This window comes from Tachypleus tridentatus, chromosome 1, assembly GCF_004210375.1.
Source record: "Tachypleus tridentatus isolate NWPU-2018 chromosome 1, ASM421037v1, whole genome shotgun sequence".
NCBI classification, from domain to species: domain Eukaryota; kingdom Metazoa; phylum Arthropoda; class Merostomata; order Xiphosura; family Limulidae; genus Tachypleus; species Tachypleus tridentatus.
In genome coordinates, this window is record NC_134825.1 from 89,560,680 (window position 1) to 89,584,266 (window position 23,587).

The 23,587-nt window shown below is 30.2% G+C and overlaps 1 protein-coding gene across 4 annotated transcripts in view; it reads right to left on the reverse strand.

The window, feature by feature from the left end:
* Positions 1–6,702: 6,702 nt before the first annotated feature.
* The window catches only part of LOC143255260 (ribokinase-like), a 93,280-nt gene continuing 76,395 nt past the window's right edge, over positions 6,703–23,587 (reverse strand). For all 4 annotated transcript variants that reach the window (XM_076510683.1, XM_076510689.1, XM_076510675.1 and 1 more), the window contains exons 5-9: positions 19,622–19,684; positions 18,410–18,577; positions 16,780–16,871; positions 9,816–10,004; positions 6,703–9,095 (exon numbers count right to left, since the gene is read on the reverse strand). In XM_076510683.1, the coding sequence (XP_076366798.1) occupies positions 8,919–9,095; positions 9,816–10,004; positions 16,780–16,871; positions 18,410–18,577; positions 19,622–19,684 (689 nt within the window). In that variant the 3' untranslated portion in view covers positions 6,703–8,918. The remainder of the gene's footprint in view (positions 9,096–9,815; positions 10,005–16,779; positions 16,872–18,409; positions 18,578–19,621; positions 19,685–23,587) is intronic.

The window sequence follows — 23,587 nt, forward strand, 5'->3', positions numbered from 1 at the left end:
GTAATCGATTGTTCTTATGAAAATTACTGAAACTTGACACCTTTGTCGAGTTACTTCATTTGCAAAGTTTGATGTTGCTGTGTATTCAACACAAAGATCTGCCAAAATTAAAGACATCGTTTTCGCGCTCTATTAAAGTACTAAAACAACACCTTGAACACCTTACTTTTACACTTGAGTTCTTGAATGATCTACGTAATTTTTTCATTGTCACAAAATTTAACTGATCCTCAGAGGTATTTCTAGACGTTTCATCTTCATTACTTTTCAGTGGAATAGCAGAATCAATTCTTCCTTTTTTTTTCTTTCTTCGTGCCTTTAATTTGCTCTGTGGCTGTTTTTCACCTGCTTTTCGAACCATTTTGACCTCTAAATCTAAACTGTTGCATCCACAGTGGAATAGAGGGCATTTTCTATAAGTACCGTACATGATCAAATTGCACTAACAAACCATTTACTTCTCTTCATGTATTAACGTTGTTTTATTAATACACGATCAGCACACTTACTTACTGAATGTCTATATATGTTTTCTGGCCGACAATGGATCCGGTTTTCATATAGGGTGTTACTATTGCCTTATTTTTGTCCAATCAAGTTTTGGTAAAAGTGTTAGCCAATAAACAAATGATCCAAAATGACTTGAAAAATTATGTTATGAAAATAACTAAGAGCCTGGATTGTAGAAGCACTGTTAAAAAAGAAATCTTAAATATCGATTTTTGTGTGTCTTGTGATATGTTGAATAAAGTATTGATTCAAATTAGATGTTTACGATGTCTAGTCTAAAGTTTCTTGCAAATTATGAACTCAAACTATGGATATTGGTAAGCTAGAATATCAAGTAATAATCTATCTTTTCTATTTGCTGAGATATCGTCCATGTGCCGAATCAAACATACTAGTCCCCTCACCTATTTCCATTTTTGGTGTGTGTTTGTCTTATAGCAAAGCCACAAAGGAATATCTGCTCAGCCCACCAAGGGGAATCGCACCCCTGATTTTAGCGTTGTAAATCCGGAGACATACCGCTATACTAGCGGGGGGCTCCATTTTTGGAAATGCTCCTATATTTACACATTTACTTTTGTCTACAGCCGATCGAAAGCTCAGTGTGTCTATCTAGTGGCTTTCTCAGCCATTTTGAAGTGTTACGACTTCATATCGTTCTTTCGTTACAATCTTCAAACTTGTAAATTGAGTCTTTATCCTGCTAGAAATTTTCTGTTTTATTAGACCCAAACACAGATTATTTACTAGGTTTTATAAATTATAGGGCAATTCTAAGATATCAATATGGTAATAAATTATTTTTGGTTATTTTAAATTGTTAAGGTTTTACAGAGATTTATTTCTTTTCAAATTATTCAGGTGCGAAATTTTATAAGGCTTAGGAACCTACAACGAGTAAAGAGATTGTAATTAGAAAAGGTGATTATTTGTTTCACTTCTTTGTTTTCAGAAAAAAAATGAGTTTAAGAACTTATTTGTAAATTAGTAAAAATGGATATGCACATATAATGCATTAAAAATGAAATGCGAGTATTTTACATAATACTAGATCAAAACATAGCCAAGACAGGTCAGTGTGTAAAGGCTAATTTTGTACTCTTGGATACGGTAACATGAGTACGCAACGGTCAATATAATAAAAATAATAAATACATATAAATGCATAATGTCATGAAATTTAAGTGATTTAGACTAAAAATTGTATTTTTGTGTTATAATCTGTAGTCATTCTAGAAAGAAAAAACATAATTTATATTTACTTCCTAATTTTTTATGGAGGTTACGAAGTCGATAAAAACGAACCAAACTGTACAGATGCACAGTGAAAATAGCAGATAAGATATAGTTTTTAAAAATATATTTAATAATTATCTGGACGTTAGAAAGATTTCTCATGTGAAATTTGAAAAATCAAGCACCAAATTTTTCATTTGATTAAATATTAACACCCGTTTCACTTCTAACAAAGAACAAGCTCAACCCCCAAATACTGGTAATTTTTGACACTCATATGAATAAATCATTTTATGTGTGCACAGTTACTTAAGATAAACATGTTCTGTGCTTTACTCTTGGCGTTTTATGATGACCACTTTATTCAAACGTTTGTCCCCAGTAGAACTGTGGTATATTGTAGATTCATACCACTCAACAACTTCTAAGGTTTACATAATTGTACTCCTATTATGTAATTCATTGTTCAAAATAAGGAAATGAATTTCTCAGTCCATTATTTTTGTGACATCCACAATCAGCCCTTTAAATAATAAACAATAATATAAGACGCTTGTATTAAATAACAATATAAGTAACATTTTTCATCCTCTTATTTAATTAATCCAATACTAGTAAAATAAATATACACAACTTTATATGATTTTAATCCTAGTGGTTTGTGTCACTGTATTAATTAATTAGATTCACTTATTGAGCTTAAAACGAATAAAAACAATAACGTTATAGCTACAGAAATAATCAAAATTTAATTTCATGAAAAAATCTGAATTGGAGTAAGTTTTTCCAAATTATAAATATCTTCTTTCTTTACCAAGCCTGTACAGTTAAAACAAGATGTGTGTGTGTTTTCTTATAGCAGAGTCACATCGGGCTATCTGCTAAGCCCACTGAGGGGAATCGAATCCCTAATTTTAGTGTTGTAAATCCATAGACAAGATATGTAAGAATATCTACAAAATGCTCATTTATTTAACACATCAGTGTATAAATACCACTGCACAACAAAGTATTTGCTTCTTGAACATTGTTGGGTGTTCCTTATAGATTTTTGGCTGCTGATCACATTCAAATTTGCCCATCATGTACCATTTCATCGAAATCTTCAAGTTTCACCAGGACATTGCTACAATGGAAAAACGATATCAGGGCAACTGGAATCCGTCAATGCTTGCTGACTACTGTTGGACACTGCAACGTGATGCACCGGACATTGAATACAAATGAAAATCAGGGGCAAAACACTTTTAATTATGTTGAACTTAATAGTATATTAGAAACACAAACGCAATTAAATACGTTATTGCCGGTAAAGAGTTAACTGTCTATTTCTCAGAGTTCCTACGTGATGAAGAAAAAACCAAAACTATATTTGTGCATATCCACTAGGTACCTATCATAATCAGCAAAAACCTTTTTAGGAAGCAAAACTTTAAAAAAAAAAATGTTGTGCACTGTAACCAATAATCTTTAATATTTAAAAATAACTAAAATACTTAAGTACACAAAAAAAATTTAAAGCATGATATCAGACCCTGAGGTTTGAAAAGTGTACAAGAACTTTAAACAGCCACTGCCAAACAATACAAGGAGCTATTAATGGGTTGATGCCCTATCTCTATTCTTTGTTTATAAAATTGGACAATAAAATTTAATTTTTATTGGCTGAATCATAGTATTTTCTGTTAAGTGAACCTATGGCCATATTTCAAGTTCACAGTGTGGTAAGTATAAGACCTGGTACATTAATTTGATGAAAATACAATGTAACTAAACAAAATGTTTATATCTATTAAATTAGAAAAATAATGTTATAATATCTTTAAGAGTATAGGACCTAACATCTTGATTAGAATAATCTGATTATTATTCTTTTGTAACTTGCAAACAAGATTAAAATGGTATTTAAGTTTTTTACTAGGGAACAATACATCAGTTTTACTATTTGTTCAAAAAGTTAAAAATCACAAACTTGCTTAAATGTACATCTTATAAACAATCAAGTTAATTTAAAGTAAATCTACTTTACATAGTCATTTATAGGTACCAAGATCATTTGCCCTGTTTGTGTCCAACCGTTAGAGCATATTCAGTCATATCCACACACACAAACACTGTATACAGGAAAATCATCAACAGTTTCAGCATTCAATATACCTTGTAAAATCGGTTCATGAAAAGTAATCTCGTGTTTCAGCCTTATCACATGATCTACTAGACATGAGAGAATAACTCATACTGATCATGATCTCCATAATTTCAAACTTACTCAACACTTCTGATTTCTGTTTCTTGGCTGCACATTTTACAGACACGTTAGAAGGATTTTCCTTTTTCTCCTTTTTTGCCATAAACTTCTCCAATATTGTTTCTAATGTTTGTTCCTTTTCCTCAAACACCCACACAAAACCATTTATTTTAATTAGCAGAAAGTTCTTCACTGTTGCATGTTTTTAAACTATGCCTGTGATCAGTGAGTAAAGCAACTAAAGCCCTGCCTCAATTACACTATTACTGGGCCTCATGAAAAGCATTATTTCCATCAATGTATAAAAATTCTCAAAAGAGACCAGTCAAAAAACAACTTCTTACCACCTCAATGAAGAAAAAAGGGTATCAATAAGGTCTAAACTACAAGAACTGGATGCAAGAACAATGGAGGAAGGTGCTATTTAGTGATAACACTCATTTCTTCGTACAAGGTCAAAGAAGCCTGCATGTTCGCAGATCTCCAGGTGAGAAACTTCAAGAATCTCACATCAATCAGTTTGTAAAATATTTCTTGAAGATGTTTTGGGGCTTTTTCAGCTACTATGGTGTTGAAGGCTTACATATCATAGAAGCAGGGGCATAGATCCTGGGGAGATGGAGGTTCATTTTAGGTGGGGGGTATGGTGCATACAATCATCCCCCCTACAGTTTGGTCTGTTGAATTGTTTTATTGCATCACAGGCCTACAAATTGTGTGTTTGTTTTTGTGATTTTCGTGTACTTACCAATCGAATTACATAATTAAGCCTAGATGTAGGCTTTTTCAGTAGCCGAAATATACATCTTTAATATAGGCGTGCTTCTAAGCTTTTTGATCTAAGTGATAGTTCGTAAGTATCAATCAGTAGGCCAAAGAATACATACAAATATCGTGGCAATAAGATTATTCTGTGACTGCATGTTTACAGCTTTCAGGTTCACGTAATCAGAGCAGAGATTACCACATTGCAAATTGAAAAGTCCACATAAGTGGTTGCAAAAATCATCCCTCCATCGGGTGTAAAGAATCTACGCCCCTGCGCAGAAAGTATGATGCGAGGACCACAGTACATCGAAGTTTTGCAGAGAAGAGTCGTTCCAGAATTGAAAAAGAGATTTCCAGATGGATCTGGCATTTTTCAGCAAGATCTGGCTCCGTGTCACACATCAAAACTTGTGAAGAATTTTATGACTACAACACAAATAACGGTGCTAAACTGGCCTGGAAACTCTCTGGACTTAAATCCTATTGAAAATCTTTGGGCAATTTGTAAAGAAAAACTTCGGGGAAAAGACTACTATGAAAGATAAGCTAATTAAGGCCATAATTGATGTGTGGTACCGCGATACAAAAATTAGTAAAGATTGCAGTCAACTCGTGTATTAATTTGCGAGTAATTTTTAGATTCTCAAAAGTAAAACGCAAAAAATTGAAAAAATAGTAATTTTACGTCTTCAGTGATGCCGAGAAAACCCACTTGTAGAGAAATATATATGCAGAAACGGCTCGTTTGAGTTGAGAAAATATTTTACGTAGAAGAGCGAACAATATTTCGATCTTCTTCGGTCATCGTCAGGTTCACAAAGAAAGAAAGAGGTAACTGATCGGAAGCTGACCACATGTTTGGAAGGGGTTGTGTAACTGAGTGTCGGAATGTAAAGAGTGGTGTTAAATGTTTGAATATATAATTTTATTTTATTTAATATAGGTATAAAGGCGTTCCTTTATATTGGTTTATTTTGGGTTTATGTTGTTGTATAAGTAAGGCTTCTTTAATTTTGCGTTTGTTTGTTTGTTTGTTTATTTAGTATTTGAGTGTTTTCTATGGTTATGTTGTGTTTATTTGACTTGCAGTGTTCAAAAACGTGTGAAGGTGACTTTTTTATTTTCTTTGAATCTGGTTTCCATTTTTCTACTTTTTTCTACAATATTGAAGTCGTGGCAGTTATCACATTGTATTTTATAAATAATGTTGGTGTGGTATTTGTCAGTGTAGTTTTTACATAGTATAGACCTTAGTTTTGTGCCTGGTTTTTGAATAAATTTGGTATTAACTGGAATGTCACATTTTGTTACTAGTTTTTGCCAAATGTTGGTTATTTGTCTGCTGATGTCGGGAATATATTGTATGCAGCAGTATATGGTTTCGTGATTTTTTGATTCGTGAGATATATTTACTTTTTTTGGTTAATTTTGCTTTCTGTCTAGGTGTGTGCGTTTAATGTTTTCTACGGTTTGTGGAGGAAACTTATTGATGTTGATGAAGTATTGTTTTATTTTGTCTAATTCATCGTTAATTTTATCTGGTGAACATAGTTTTATGGCTGTGTTTATTTGGTTTTTTAGTATGTTGAGTTTTTGTTTTGTTTCATGTGCTGAGTCCCAAGGAATGTATAGTCCAGTATGAGTGATTTTTCGGTGGATTTCTGTTTTGAATTGTGTGTCGGTTCTTGTAATTTTGAGGGTAAGAAATGATATTTGTCTTGTTTCAATTAATTTGTGCAGAGGTGTACATAAGGGCCATCTGCAGTAGCTGTTCCTGATTTTAAACTGATAGTCTACCATAGGAATACAACAGTTAATCAACAACACCTACTACCATTTCTTTGGTTATATTAATCAGAGAAATTTTACCCCATAAACCCAAAGTGTGGATCACCATTTTTTTCTTTCTTATAGTAATGTGGAACTAATAATACCATAACTTTTCAAATGCCATGATTCAATTTATTGCAATTTACTTCATTCATACCAAAGAATGACATCTTTTAAAAATATTCTAAATTCAAAACTTTTAAATAATGCTATATTTAAGGTCCTATATGCTGAAAAAATATTAAAAAAGCTTAAAAGGAAAAACAGAGAATAACATTTTTAATCAGCTCCTATTAAATGTACCAAGTTACAACGTTGCATTTAAATTTTTTTACAAAATCCCAATTACAATATAAAAGAAGTTCTACTCTCACAAAGCAATCTCCCCAGTAGCACAGTAGTATGTTACAATAGAAACCAGATTTTAATACCTGTAGCAGGCAAAGTACAGATAACCTACTGTGCAGCTTTGTGCTTAACTACAAACACAACATGGGAATTATGAGATTAATATTAGAATGTCTTGGATAAAACAAATTGTGCATGTCAAACAATTCCATACATATTAATTATATTGAACATTAAAAAATATTTTAAATTTTTAAAATACTTATCTGGCTATCAGATAACTTGGGTAAAAATTAAAATATGAAAACATTTTCAACTTAATTTGACCTAAAATGCAAGTTTAAATTATGGTAAATTGCTAAGGCCAAATTAATACCAGATACTTAGAAAAGAAAAACAACATAAATTTATGTTTGTACAATGTAGTAAACATTATTAATTTTTTTCCCCCAAGATATTTAACTCAATAACTCATATGAATTTGGATAAGTCTATTACTTTCCACCACTGTGGTTTATAAGATGAAACAAATCTTGAATTTTAATGCAACTAATGTTTTATTTCTGCTCATAACACTTAATGCTACACCTTGTTTATACTAGATTATCTATTTGAATCACACATACTTAGCTTACAGAAAGCTATTTCACCAATTTCCTTAAATTTGTAAGGCTCTTTTGTATCTGTGACAATTCTACCAAGACTATCTGCTACTTTACCTAATTTTGAATTACTGACAAGAGGGAAGGCAATCAGTACACAGTACCCTATACCCACCATTTATGTTAAGAGAATGACTGCATCCATAACTTAAAGTGTGGAGAATATTTATTATTATAACCCATACATTTGAAGCCATTTTACTAGCTAAGAAATTTGGAGCCAACCCACATCATTTTGTCAGATTATCCAATCATACTTTACAATAATGAAAAGGATTTCTGAAATCAACTGTAATGCAATGAATCATAAAAATATTTTTTTTTCATTCTCTACTACAAAATAAAATATACTTCCAAATTCATCCTTGAACAACAAATAAAAGTTTAATAAATGGACTAAAAACTTCTCACATTGTAAAAATAAAATCAATATTAACCTGTTTCTTCACTAAAAAAAGTTACAAAAATACAAGAACAAAGATGATTAATTCCAACCATACTAAGTTCAGTATCATTACAAGACAATAAGGTATTTGCAATCTTGGCTAGGGACCTTACTAAGTTCATTATTATTAAAACAAGCTGATAAAGTGTTTGCATGCTTGGCTAGGGACCATACTAATTTCAACATCATTACAATGAGTCAATATGACATCTGAATGCTTGGCTAGGTATGAGGAGTGAATTAAAATATGTAGACAATAATCCAAAGGTAATTATCCACTTTGGTTGATGTGTCTGCAATGAAATCAAATGTTTCTATTGTACTTATGATACTATATTATAAACCTAGATTGTCATGTTTTTTTTAATGTTTCAGACAAACTTTTATTGTTGTTGAAAACAAAAATTAATAAATCAAACTTAAAGCATACAAGTCTCAGAAGACTTTACACTGAAAAAGAAATGTTTCAAGGCACTACGAGTTTTAGTCACAAGTGGCTAATTTAAGAGAAGAAAATAAATCTTATTATTCTCAAGTTATGACAACTTGGAAAGTGATAAGATATACAGTAAAATACATTAACTATTGTGATACTTCAGTTGGGGCTTTTTAAAGTGTATTCTCAAATCTTTTATCTAATGTAACTACCTCTGTTTTCCTAAAATTAATTATTCTAAATTTCTCATCAATAAGGTATCTTTGTGGTTTGTATGAGAGTAGGTTTTATCCATTTTCAATGTCACTGAGTTTCCTGTTCCACAATATTTTCATGATGTGAAAAGCTTAGACATACATATACACATATACAGCATAAAATATTTAAAACATATCATTTTCTTCTCATTAAACAGCTTTTGCATTTATTAAGTAATTAGGAAAACAGTTCTGCTGGAATGTCTTCTTTCCATGGGAAACTTGTCTGTGTTCCTAGATTCTGTACACTCATGGCAGCCACTTCACAAGATCTTTTAATCCATTCTTTCATTGTAAGACTAGAATGGTGAGTCATAAAGTAGGCCAATGCTCCTAGAAAAGCATCTCCTGCACCCTGTATTGATCAGATAAAAAATCAAAATGCAATTTGTATGAAAATAAATTCATCCGAAAAACATTTTTGATACACAAGCATCATAAAATGTTAGCTTAGTAAAAAATATTAAAACAAAGAACTAAAACACTTATCATAATTACAGAACAATACAAAGGAAATAGAACAGTTATTACATTCAAAGTTAAATAGTTAAAACAAACAGTTGCTTGAACAAAGACAAAAATCACCTCACTCTTAAGACATATGAAAAAGGTTATACAATTCACATTCAAATGCATAAAGTACTATTTGATATTAACAGATACCTAAGAAACAAAACATTAACCTGCCTTATAAAAACAATGCACAAACAATAAGCCAATCACTGATATTATGTATAGAAATCATTCACAAGTATGTTATATAAAAATATAGAATGCATGAGTGCTTTCAACTGAAAATAAATTTTTCTGCTTTGTGATTTATAAGACAGAACTGAAGGCATTCATTTTGCCCAAACACCATTTAAAGCACATAATTACTGAAAAAGCTTTAATGTTTTTAGCACCAAAATAAATTTGTGTAACTTTCACTGAACTGTTTCATTTTCTTTACAGACAAAAATTTTATCAAATTTTTATTTTTAACACATTTCAAATACAGATTAAAATAATTTATCTAGTGTTTGCATTCAAATTATAAATTGCTTTTGTGCAATAAAAAATGGTGCTAACTTACAGTTGTATCAACAGCTGTCACCTGCTTAGCTGGTACATGTATGGCTTGAGGTTGTTCTTTCGAAGCAAAAACAGCTCCACGTGAACCTAATGTTAGAATTACTGAAAAACAGCCTTTCTTCAACATCATCTGGGTAAGAGATTTAGCCTGTTCTATAGATTCTACATACTGTCCTGTTGCAGCCTCAGCCTGTGTAATACATACTTACTTTTAAACACATAAGAATTCCCTTATTAGAATCAAGCTTGATAATTATATACAAAACTATTAAAATTATATGACTTAACAAATATAATGAATAGAGTAACTTCTTGTTCTTAGCTCAACAATTGAATTTACTTTATATTAGTGGTAAAATCTTACAAACCAGAGGCAGAGAAAGCATTTTTGGATTATTAAGGTAAATCAGAATAGTGAGTAAAACAAACCAGTGTTAGAGGGTCAGGTGGCATGCTCTGAGGTGCTCAGAAATTAAATTTTGTGCTAATTTTACTATAATTTATTGAAGGTACTAATCCTTAGTAAACACTTCTTTACGATTCACAAAAATAGGTGCTTACTGACACTTATACTCACCATAGCTACAAGAAAGTGAGTGCATCTACACTTGCAGATTACACATGTAATTTATTATGCATTGTTATACTGATTCTTACATGCTACTTTAAGTCTATTTGTGTACAAACAATTGTTGATGTGCAAGTTAAAGTTTAAAATGTTTTACAGTTACTGTGACAAAATGTTGGTCCAGGTGCTGCATGATCCATCAGATTTGCTCTAACACTCAAGCAAACTAACTAAAACACACAAGGCTGCATTTTGATAATATTGTTAATACAGACTAATTTTCAACAAGTTTCTTGAAGAAAAATTATCTTGCTTGTGAGATTGAATAAAACAAATGATTTAAAGTAAATATACTTACAGAAAATAACTATCAGGTTTAAACTTATTTCACTTACAAACATATTTTGGGATAAAATAGTATTCAGTATAATTAAACTCTTTGATGTATGACTGCTAAAATAAGGTAAATGACTTTAAACATGCATTAAAAAAGGTTTATTCTTTAATTTATGTTTCATTAAAAGTTCCATCATTGTTCTCACAGGAGAGTTACTTACAAAAAATAGTGAGCAACTCACTCAAGCCTTTATACAGTACCAAATATATGTTTGTAGTCATTTAACCCTATGATATTAATTTCTAAATAAGTATGAAAAAATGAGAGAAATATTATTGTATATCTATGTGTATAAGTGTAAATATCTCAAATAAAAGGTCAAAACACAAGACCATTCATGCAGGAGGAAACTCACATTAAAAAAGCATCACAAATGGCTCAACATCTCAATGAAGAGGACAAAGAAGTTATGAACTTCCTTCTTGTTGCTAGTGTTTTGCCATTACTTCTCAAACCAAAATAATTCATTCATACAAGAAGCAATAAAGAAATACAGTACCTAAATCTACAAGTTCTAAAAATCATTAAAGATAAAAATACAAAACTGTACAACCCCCAGGTACTTTTCAAAAATGGACCTTCCTTCATCAGTTGCAAATTGCATGATGTAAGAGATAAAGGAAGATTACTGTTGTGAATTTCTTTTGTAGTAATGCTTACTATTTTTGCTATTTTATTTGTTACATAACATATATGCATACATATATATATCAACAGATTTAACGTTACAATGTTCTGTAATTTAACGTCACTAATACATGTACATGCAGTTACTGAACCCCTTAAATGTTTTTAAATATGTTATATTATTACAGGAGGTCTTCACTCTTTCAGTATTAGGTTAGTCACTGATTAGACACTGCTTGATTCAAACAATCATCATTTCATGACTGTGTTAGTCATTATATCTGATTTACACATCCATTGTCTCAGAACTAGCTGCTTCACTATGATTCAAATGTCAGTCTCCTTTGTGCTGGGTACAAATACAAAGGCTGTTAACTAAGTAAACTTATAACAATAACATAACTCACTTTGAAAGCAAATTTTACAAATAAAAAAACAATAGTGCATACATAATATGTTGTAAGTATCAAATAAACACTGTGATAGCATCTGCTCCTACATTATATAGTTAAATTTACTAGATTAACAACTTCTAGTCAGTTGTTTTCATGGACAAATTGTCTACTAATAAACAGGCTCATAGAAAGTAGTGAAACAACTAGAATGAAAATGTTGATGTTTCTTTTTCTTATTTTTCAGACACATAATCATATAAAATGTGAAGATTTGAAACGTAAAAGTAAAACAATTTAATGGGAAGAAAAAAATTCATATTACTTTATTCAAAAGTAGAAAAAGAAAACAATAGTGTCCATATTATGTAAGTTTTTTTAAAATGACTTCAGCAATATAATATAAACCGAAATTACATTTTTAAATCAAAATTGTTCAAACATGACATGGTTTTTACTTGCCTTTAACTGTATACATTATGTTTTAAATTTAATGTCATGGGTTACACATATAAACAGTGACTATGTATTATAATACTCAAAGAAGGAAAATGTTGCAATGAGTTGGTGTGTGTGTGTGTGTGTGTGTGTGTGTGTGTGTGTGTGTGTCTGTGTCTGTATACGTGACAAATTTTTATTGATAAAATACCCAGTCATCATCTTTGTAAGGCACTTTTTCTGTACTTATGAGTAAATAATTTTAATTTAGGCAAATGATTTGACCAGGAGAAACAGTAAAGTTCTTTTACTGACTATAATTTGTATTCTATGCACATATGCACAGTGTTCAGTCTCATACGTGATTTATATATCTACTGCAAACTGTGGTGTCTGTCTCCTGTTTATGGCAGCTGTTTTCTGTGCTGCATATAAAAAGCTGGGCATGCAGGCAAAGCTCAACATCCACTTTTGAAATGATGAGAGAACAGAATCAAATAATATTGATGGTAAATTTTATTTCTAAAATATTCTACATTAAATGGTTAGGAATTGACAACACTATCAAAATATTTCAAAATATGACATAACTTAAAAAATAAAAATGTAAATTTACTGTAGGTTATTGATGAGTGGCTCTTAGCATGACTGAAATATTCAACAATTACTTTTCGTGGTAGGTGGGATAAGTAGTTCACAGCTTTGGTTCCGAGTGAAACCAAAAGTGTTAATAAATAAACCTTTCTGAAGTCAATGAAATCATTTAAATTATTAGATTTACTTAAAACTTTTCCTGATACCGGGGATGGGTACTTTTGTTTGTTACTTATATGACAGCTATTTTTTTCAAATACTCAATTCACAGGATGGTACATATAGAATAGAGCTTTAAGCAGGATGTGGTAATGATCATCAAGTTTTAAAAATTATTTAACTTATCTTAGTGCTTATTAACCTTTAATACTTTTTTAACACTGAATCTGCAAGCAATATTACAGTCACTTTAAGAACCTAAATAATAAATATTAATGGATAAAGTTGAAATTTTATGTTTGTTCTAATCAAAGTAGTATTTAAGTAATAATAAAAAATAACAAAAGCTTGTATTGGTTTATTTTGAATTTTGTGCAAAGCTACTTGAGGGCTATCTGCACTAGCCATTCTTAATTTAGCACTGTAAGACTAGATGGAAGGCAGTTAGTCATCAACACCCACTGCTAACTTTTGAGCTACTCTTTTACCAATGAATAATGGGATTGACAATCACATTATAACATCTCTACGGCTGAAAGAGAGAATATGTTTGGTGTGAAGTGGATTTGAACCTGCAACCCTTAGATTACAAATCAAATGCCTTAACCACCTGGCCATGCCAGGCCAACAAAGCTTGGAAGAATGTGCACAATATAATTAATTGCATGTTGGTAGCAACCATACTTTGAAAGCTAAATAACTTATAGTAGATTTCACAGTTAGTGTAACAATTATCAAATAACATAAACACTAACATTCTTTTATATGCATTCTGAGAAACACATTAACTTTTATATTATAACCAGAAATTACCTACGACATAAGAATTACATTAAATAAATATTAATTTGTTGCATATTGTAATTACATTTCTGATTTATGAAGCACTAAAAGTTGTGACCTAATCCTGCAAAAAATTATTTCTTTATGGTAGGAAAAATACTGTAATATATCAATTTTTTCCCTAAAAATGATACATTAGAAAAATGTGCAAGAAGAAATATTGCAATACATTTCCTATTAATATGTAAATAACCACTCACTCCCAAAAGATTGCTGTTTTATTTAAAAAAACACACATGACACAAATAGTAAAAAGTAACATTAGCACTAAGCAAGTTTGAATTTTTTTATATTTAAGAAAGAAAAGAAGTTACACACTATATTTATAGCATCTAAATTTCATACCCATAGGATCACACTTCATTTGTGGTAAAAAACTTGGAAGGAGATGCCCCGTGAAGTCAGTTGTTTGAGACGTGTTTTGTTGGGAGTGGTCAAAGATAGACAACAAATGTTCAACAAGGCTCTTATCCAGTGGTTGGTCTGGTGACACAATATTAGTAATATTCTAACCTTCAACTTACTGTTTTGTGACCAAGGCAGGAACAGAAAACTTACACATCTGGTAAAATGGTCATTGATGTAGAAAGACACAAAGTCCTGTTCAAAAACTGTGATCTATGGAGCAGCAGTGACCATTCCTGCACATACTACAAGCTATTGGAGTTTATAGACACTTAAACAAAAGTTGATGTTGTACCCAGATAAATCCAGTATCAGATAACTGTGCAGATTTAGGTTCAGATTAAATTTAGTGTCCTAAAAGGTAGGAGGATGTGATAGCATCTATGTCAACATACAACATTATCTAGAATTAAGAATGTTTTCAACCGAGATACTTTACTATTGTATATCATAAAAATACCTTTTGATGGTGTCAGGGTAGATATGTCTTTGTAACAGTGGTAGTGATCATCTGCTGTTGGTTTTGGATGATTGGGATATACAGAAAACGTTGTTTTACAATGTGACTAGAACTGTATCATCACCTTACTTATTGTGGACAGATGAATTACAAGTGACCTGGTGATTTTTAGATGACCTTGGTCACCTTTCCACACCTAACTATGCAAACCCAAAAAAATCTGTTTAATTCCTAGAATTATTTTATTTGTAGTATAGCCTTTTGTATTCTGTGGGTTTTTATCAAGCTGTAACTATATTTATATACTGAGACTATTTATATTCTTGGGGATGTCCACTTACGTATTGGTAGACAGTGAAGTTTGGTAACAGTGTCAGCTACAACAATTTTAATTGGTTCATTACAGTATGAAGACATTTTCACTATGGTTAAGTAGCTAAGAAATAACATAAAAGCAGCACCATTTTAATGTTACTGGATCACAAAAATTTAATGTTATAACAAACCCTTCGAAATTCATCAGTCTCCCTCACCCTGTGATACAATCACCTGTAGAAATGGAAATAGATACAGCTGATGCCTCACAAAATTTTCTCATAATTCAACAAGACATATATGAACAAGTAGAAACTACCGATATGCTAGCCAGCAGTACAGTTCAATTACCAATTTACATTATCAATGAAGACAAGAAATTTGATTCAATGTGTGTTTCCATTGTAACCAGGGTATATTTTGAAGGTCATTTATAATCAGATGTTCTGACAGAGATAATTAATATTAAAGTAAGAAACTATTAATTTGATTGAAAAACCAAATACAAACCAGCTGTGGAATCAAAAAGTGTCTTTCCATTAACACTAAAACAATAAATTGATCAAATTTCCAATAATTACACTACATAAATTTTGTTCCTGGATAGTATGCTTTATTTTTTAATTGCTTGTGTTGTAAAATAATAGAAAATGGCCATTATTCCCTTCAAACTTTGTTTTTGTGACCTGGATAATAAAATTTAGAAATTAACATATTTTCTATGTAAAATGGGCAAATTTACTTATTTTCATTTACATAAGGTCTGAATAAAACAACATATGAATCAAGATTTACATGTATTTGTACTAAAGTTGTAAAAAAAATGTTTGGAAGTGAGTAGTTTTTGTGATTTGCAACTGTAATGTATATCACTTTCACATATCAACCCCCAAATATAGTCTCCCATCATGTTTTCGTTATGACCTCCCAGGTTACAAAAGCAAAGTTTGAAGAAAAATAGGTCTTTTCCATTTACTTTAGGCATAAGCAATTGGAAAATAACATTTTCTGCCCAGGAACAAGAAAGAGTAAAAATTTTGTTACATAATGTTATTTAATGTATATCATAGTCTTCAGTTGATAAAAACAATATCTCATATGTAACTTTGGTCCAATATTGAACTTACAAAAGTGTGGTTCTTGAAACTGCTATAACAGAGGAGAATAAAATTGTGGGAAAAAAATGACAAGAAACAAATGATGATAAAATATGAAATTTATGAGAAATGGATAAAGCTTAAAAATCCTAACTGATTGGTCTAAGATGCTACTTTGCAATATGTGCCTTTTTTTTTTGCCAAGCAATAACTGTTGAAATTTTAGTATAAGTAAAGTAAATTAAAACAAAAATAGTATGTTTCTAAATACAGCTGGAGATTTGAGCAAAATTTAAAAAGAAGGATAAAACATCTTTAGAAATTTTGCAATGCATAGAGTAAAGAAAACAAAGTTTTGAATACTCTTTATTTCTTTGACAATAAAAATTAAGCAACATTTAGTGATATTTATTTTGTAAGTCAAATATATAAATCTAGTTACTAACCAAATCTAAAATAAGATGAATATACTTTCTCAAAATTAAAACACTTGACAAATATACAAAGTACTCTTAACTGACACTAATTTACGGAGGTCCTTTAACCAATGTGTGTTTAGCCAATATTCAAAGAGATAACTTTGTATAAAAAGTTTTCATGTACAACTACCTTTATTAACTACACATTAAACATGAACCAGGTAATTCTTTATTTACTTTTCTCTACTCACCTCAGTTTCATTGACACACAACACATCACAAAGTGAGTATATTTCTTCAGAGACTTCAGGATTAACAGGTGCTGCATTTACCACAGTCTTAACTGAAAACAAGGGATAAAGAACTTCCTGGTAAGAAAACTTCAGCTGAATAAAGCTCATTAATTTAACAATATATGCTTATTATTTCAATGTGAAGTAAAACTTGTATTACAAAGCAAATTTCCTAAAAACTTCTAATATTCTGAAGTTAAATGTGTTGGGTCAGCAGAATATTCTTCTCAGTTCAAGATAACTACACAACTTCAAGTTGAGTATGAAATATTTCCTCATTAAAATTATTATTTCTTTATATTGTTAAATACATTATTTTTCAATACTTAATAAAAACTTCAAAGTGAACAAATGCTTTTTGACAAGACAGTTAATTTAATCATTTTTTCAGCTCCCTCACTTCAAGAATTATTTCAAATAAAACACTTAAAACTGTTAAAAAGTAATATGTAAATCAATATGAAAATGTTATGCATAAATAGTGTATCAATTTACAAAATATGTATATTTAATATATAAGACAGTGTAATACAAAACATGTTCAGTTATTTAATTACTAAAGAAATACCATAAACATTCAAGTACTGTATTTTTGAGTTGTTAGTTATTTACATAGAATTTGTAAGAGATGTGATTCAATGGAGATTTAAGTGACTAGGGTGGTAAAGTGTGATTGGTATAAGATTCCATATGCTCACTGTTATTTAACAATTCTTTAACCACTAATGAGGCAGCCTGGCTTAAGCAGGTAGGTAAAGAAGCCAATTACCTAGAGCAGAAAAATTAATGAAAGTTTTGTATTAATTTTACTTTCTATACAGTCAACTACCTCACATTTACTTTTCATCTTTTACTGATCTATAAACTGAATTCCCAGACACAGACACTAAAATATAATCAACTTCAGTATAAAATGCTTTTATTAATTTCAAGAAACTCAACCTTATAGAAGTATTCCACACCTTTGCAGTTAAGACAAAATGATTAAAAACACTCTTCTAAGTATAAAAATTGTGAAATAATTCACACATATGCCTGCTTAAGTAACATTCTACTAAAAATAACATCTTGTTCATATTTTATTTATATATATATATATATGTCAATTATAAGTGTTGCAAGGGTTCCACCAAGAACAACAGTTTACAATTTTGTATTAAGTGACGAAATACCTAATGGCAATTGATCAGTTATAAAAGGGTAAAGATATTACATCACGTACTGGGAAGAAAAAGTTCTAAAATTGTATTGTAAAAAAGTCAAATCAAATGTTTTTTACAGTTTTTTGTTTGTCATTTATAAGAGACTTACTACAAGTTTATTATACATATTCAGTCAGAAATATAAAAATTATTTCTCAACATTAACTCACGAACCTCCATTCATCAAAATGCATAATTACCTTGACATAACTTAGAAATAATGTTAGTCCTCAGTTTTTAAGCTATGATCTGACACTATGCACTTCAAAAGAAAAAAAAATGTACGTGATATAAACCTACATTTGAAGAATGAAAAAGACAAAAATCCATGTAAACAAGTTTAAAAATCTAAAGCACTTTATTTTTATAAATTTTCTTATACTCACCACCATGTTGCTTAGCTATTTTCAAAGCTTCATGAATAACCTCAGATATGCTTTCATAGGTCAAAATCATAAGCTTCACCTTCTTTATGAGGTCATTCTCAGCACTTCTTATGTCTTCCACTGTTAAATACTCATTAGCTCTCGGAAAATATACAATGGAGTTTTGTCCTGAATGTGGTGAAATGTTTATGAAAAACAAAACAATAAACATTATTTATGTTACTAACAAAATCATTACAACACAGTCCATGCTCTAGATGCTTTTTCAGCTTTGCCTCCACTGTGATCGACAAAAAACATTTTGGACACTCAGCTTTATTGTATAATGTTTGTAACAAAATGACTTTCTCCAGAAAACAATTTACTAGAGATTTTCTCTTCACCTATAAATAATGTACATTATATGAGAAAAATAATACTGCTGTAGTGGCACAAGTAAAACTTGCATTACTCTTCATAACAATACACTAAACCATTAATATTATTATTTAATATGGAAAAAATGTTTTACTATTTTTCATTAAAAATGGCATTAGTTTTATTTCTTTAAATCTTTCTTCAATAGTTGTTACATAAGTGTGAAGAGTCAAATTTAACTAGGCCTTGATAATTTGGCTCAACTGTTCTTGTGACCTCAATGCAGTAACCCATCTTCTCTCACCATGGTCTGTTTTATGTTCATTTTCATCTGGGTGTCCTTGGAATATTGTTCTTGACAGAATGCAATTCAAGTCAAATGTGTCCTTTAATGTATACAAAATATAAAGCAGCAAAGTGATTCTTACAGGTTACTGATGTCATATAATGGTACTGAAACACAGTTTCTACCAGTACAAGTCTGCAGACATACCATTGTGCCACCAGGGAGGTGGCATCTCATAAAATGGACATAAAACTACCTTTGTACATTGTCACCTACATGGTACACCATAACCCGTATGCTTCACTTGCAACATTTATTTTTTGTTTTAATTTGGGCATGAATTGTAACAGAATATTATGACACAGTCTGTGATCTTATTGATTTAAGAAAACATATTCACATTGCCCTAAAAAAATAACAAAATTATGAAACTGTAATAATTTCACTGCAATATTTCTTTCTTTCATCACATAAAATCAAGAAGTGTGTGTCAATTTATTTCAGTGCAAAACAAATATCTATCTATACAAGTTGCCCACATTTTACAATAGATTTGATAAACTTCTTACCATCTTTAACAACTGTGATTTGTGCAACACTTGTAGCAGCATCCTTTGTAATCCCCACATACTCTGTCAGAGAAATCAAGACATATTTAAAATATAAGTTCAAATTATATAGATAAATACTTGTAACTAATTGATCATAGTTATGTACTTAAAATAATATCTAAAACAAAAATGACCATTTGCTTAATAAAGTGTTCAAGTGACATACTGGTCATAGTTTACACAAATCTAATGAAAGTATAAAACCAATCATAAGAAAAAGATCCATTAAAAAAAATGTGACTCACTTGCACATTACAATAAACAGGAAGCTTTTAATTTCTGTTACCTTCACATCAAAGATGTTCTGATAGGGTTCACACAGTAATTCATGAAACTGATAATGTGAACAAATGAAGAAAAATTTAAAAACAAAAAATGGTTTTCTTAACCACAGAGCTACACAGAGAATTACCTGTACTCTAATAACCATGGGTATGGTTGTAAGCCTACAAACTCACCACTAAGTTACTGAATGGATAAAAAAAAAGAAAAAGGGGGGAACATAAATAAAGCCTTTAATATACTTCTAACTAAACTTTTAAAAAATGTCAGATAAAAATAACAAAAAATATGAATTAACTTCATGACTACTAACCACTGCTATTTCACTGCCATACTATCTTAGTTATGTGTATATGTGCAGTTAGATGTAAAAAAAACAAAAAAAAAAACGTTTTGTCAAAAAATTTAATTGCTTTAAAATTCTTTCAGTTTAATACACATTTAGACATTGTTAAATACTTTTCTTATGTAAATATGACATAACTACTCTATGGTTTATTACATTTAACAAAATGAAATACATTTTGAAATTGTTTGAAACTTGAGATGATCTTTCTAAAAATTATGCAGCTTATTTTTATATGTGATATTTATATAAATGCACAGCTTTAAAAAGCAAAAAAATAAAAAATATATTACAATATGTTTTTCCATAAATAAATAAAACTATTTACCTGTGTTGTGTATTTTAATTAGATTTTTTATGCCTTCTATAAGTTTGTAAAGTTTCCATTAAAGTTTTTACTGTACAAAATTGTAAATGTTACCCTTCTTTTGATTTAGAAAACACTGTATATACTTTCACTGTGTTTACAATCACACAAGTGACTTTTTAATTGCATCAAAAATATTAAGAAGTTAATTTTTAAAAAGTTAATACAGTTGAAACTTTTTAGTCCAGCAACTCCCATGAGCTAGCATATTTTGAATCTGCCACTATTAATTTGCAAATCGTTCACTAGGATGGCACTGTTGACAGTGCCAAGTCACCAGGTTTGTTTACATCTGAAGTTGAGTAATTTGGTTATACACTCCTGTTTTAGCTTATATTTTGCCAGTATTTTAAACCTAAATTATGTTATCCAAGAAACCAAATGTTGTGGAAGGTGATGCTAGTACTGTTTTAAGCTTTATTCTACCTTTTATGACATAGCAATAAGTATGTAGAGCAATCTGGAAAGACTAAGGATGAAATGTATGTTTATATAAGGGGTTCTTAGGGGGCAAATTCTGTGATCTGGCATTTTCTGTAATCCAGTACTTGTCAGGTCCCAACAGTGCTAGAATAGAGAGTTTTAACTGTAATCAGAAGGTTCTTCTGATTTAATATAATAAGACATTTTACACAGTTTCATTTATATTTGTTTTTTTAATTTATTTCAGCTACCCATTCAAGCGGTTACTTAGGCTTACAGGATTTATGGAAACATGATCTAATAAACAGCAGTCTTATTCATAAAAAGAAACTTCACATGATTACATGCAAAATTATCTAAAAGCCTATCACAAGTTGCTCCATAAAAAAAGAAAAAATAATTTAGTTTTCAATCACACTGCAACTTCATAATTCTAATGAAATGTGCAATAAAGCAAATCTTTCACTAGCTTTAGAAAACAAAACTAGACTACAATTGTAACAGAAATTGAAAACAACTTTTCTTCTGACAATATTGCCCTATCCTAAGCTTTAATCACTTTTGTTGTAATCTCCACTGGAGACTTTGTTGAACTGATACACATATTGTTGTATACAGTTGAAAATAAAACAGATAAATATCTTCAATTTTGTATTCAGATCGCTAACTTGAGGGTTTTGAAAGCTGAGATATAAGGCAATTATATCTCACCACAACAACTGAGGCTAAAAAACAATGATTGCCTAAACTTGGCAGAATTACACCTGTATTGTAGTTACAAGGTCCAGTTCATATTGGCATTTTTTTGTTCAAAACTATTTTGACTTTCCTACCTGAGGGCTATTATTACTGCATTAAGCACAGAAAAATTCAGTAAATTCTCCAAAACTAAACAACCAAAAATCAAAATTTGTGATTTAAAAAATACATTACTAAAATAAAATAAGTACATTTTTATCAAATAAATTTCAACTTGTTTTCTAAAATTTTTAAACAAGTGGTGCAATTTTGCTCTTGTGGGATACATGAAGCTGGACAGCAGACTGTAAATCCAAAGCAATCTTATCATAAACTCATGATACATAAAATATATTTAACTATAATAAATTAATTTTGAAAAATGTTTTCATCACACCTCTAGTAGCAAAATGAGAAAAATTTAGATATGAGGACTAATAATAGCCTCAAGCCTTCAGCTGAATGTTTGGAAGTACTGAAAATAGCAAATGTGTTGCCATCATATTTTACAAAACTTTGCTAAAGCTTCACTGAGTATTGTGTTACATCTTTATCACTTTACTACAAAGAAAATATGAATTTGCTTGATAAAGTTCAGACAGACTTCCAATTATTCCTGGCTTGAAACATTTAAGATACACAGTAAAACTCAAAGGCTTGAACTTAATTTCTCTAAAACTGGTGGGTTTGGTATGGCCTAGTGGTTAAGGCACTCAACTTGCCATCTGAAGATTGTGGATTTGAATTAGTTATGAAACCTATTTACTCCTTTCAACCCTGGATAGCATTATAATGTGTAACAGATTTAGTGTCAAGTACCTATTTTTTAATGCTAGGATTTAGTTAGATTACTGCATAACTACGCTGTAGTTAAATTCAATTTCATGTTTATTCCATGAGAATGTAGAAAATTCTAGAGTGTATGAACCATCTATATTTGTATGTTTATAAACATGTTTTGATTGTTACATGGTAATAATAATATAATAATCAGAAAAGAAGTTTCAAATTAAGTGAATTAAAATAGTTTTATTCAATAGAAATTATTCAGAGGGCCTAATTGACAATGGCATTTTAGTGCCAATTTATGGCGTATGGTTGATAATAGCCAGTCAGAAATGTTGTCAATGACTACTAAGTTTACTCCATTATCGTATGATAATATTAAAGAATACAAGACTTTTAATGTCTGATATACCTCCAGAATTATAGGATAAGCTAGCAGTTCTACCAGTGAAGAATCACGTGCTACTCAAATATAGCTTCATAGTATAATTACTTTTATCGACATTGGAAGCTATATCTTTAACTAGTACAACACTTATCAATCAGGTACTTTGAATAAATGCCCAGGAACATTCAATGGTTTCAAATACCTCAGGTCTTTTAACTTTGGATGATTTAAATCAGACATTTGTGCTTTCTACTGAAACATTTAACAACTCTCGCTCAATAAGGAAACATTTTGGAACTTTGGATATTGCTATAAATATCACTTCAAATTGATCTGATCCCTGATCAATATGTTGATGAATTTCCAGCTCTGATAAAGGACTCAATAGTATTTATGAGTTTGTAGAACTTGTGTGTTAATGTGTGTATATTAAAATATATGCCAAACATAAAAATGATGTGCATCAAGCATAAACTTTATATGTATCAATAGTCACCTAATTTCCAAATTCAAATTTTTAGAAACTTTCATTAGTTTGATTATTATATGACTCGTTTGCTGTCTATATGAAATTTTGATGTGTAAGAAACATGA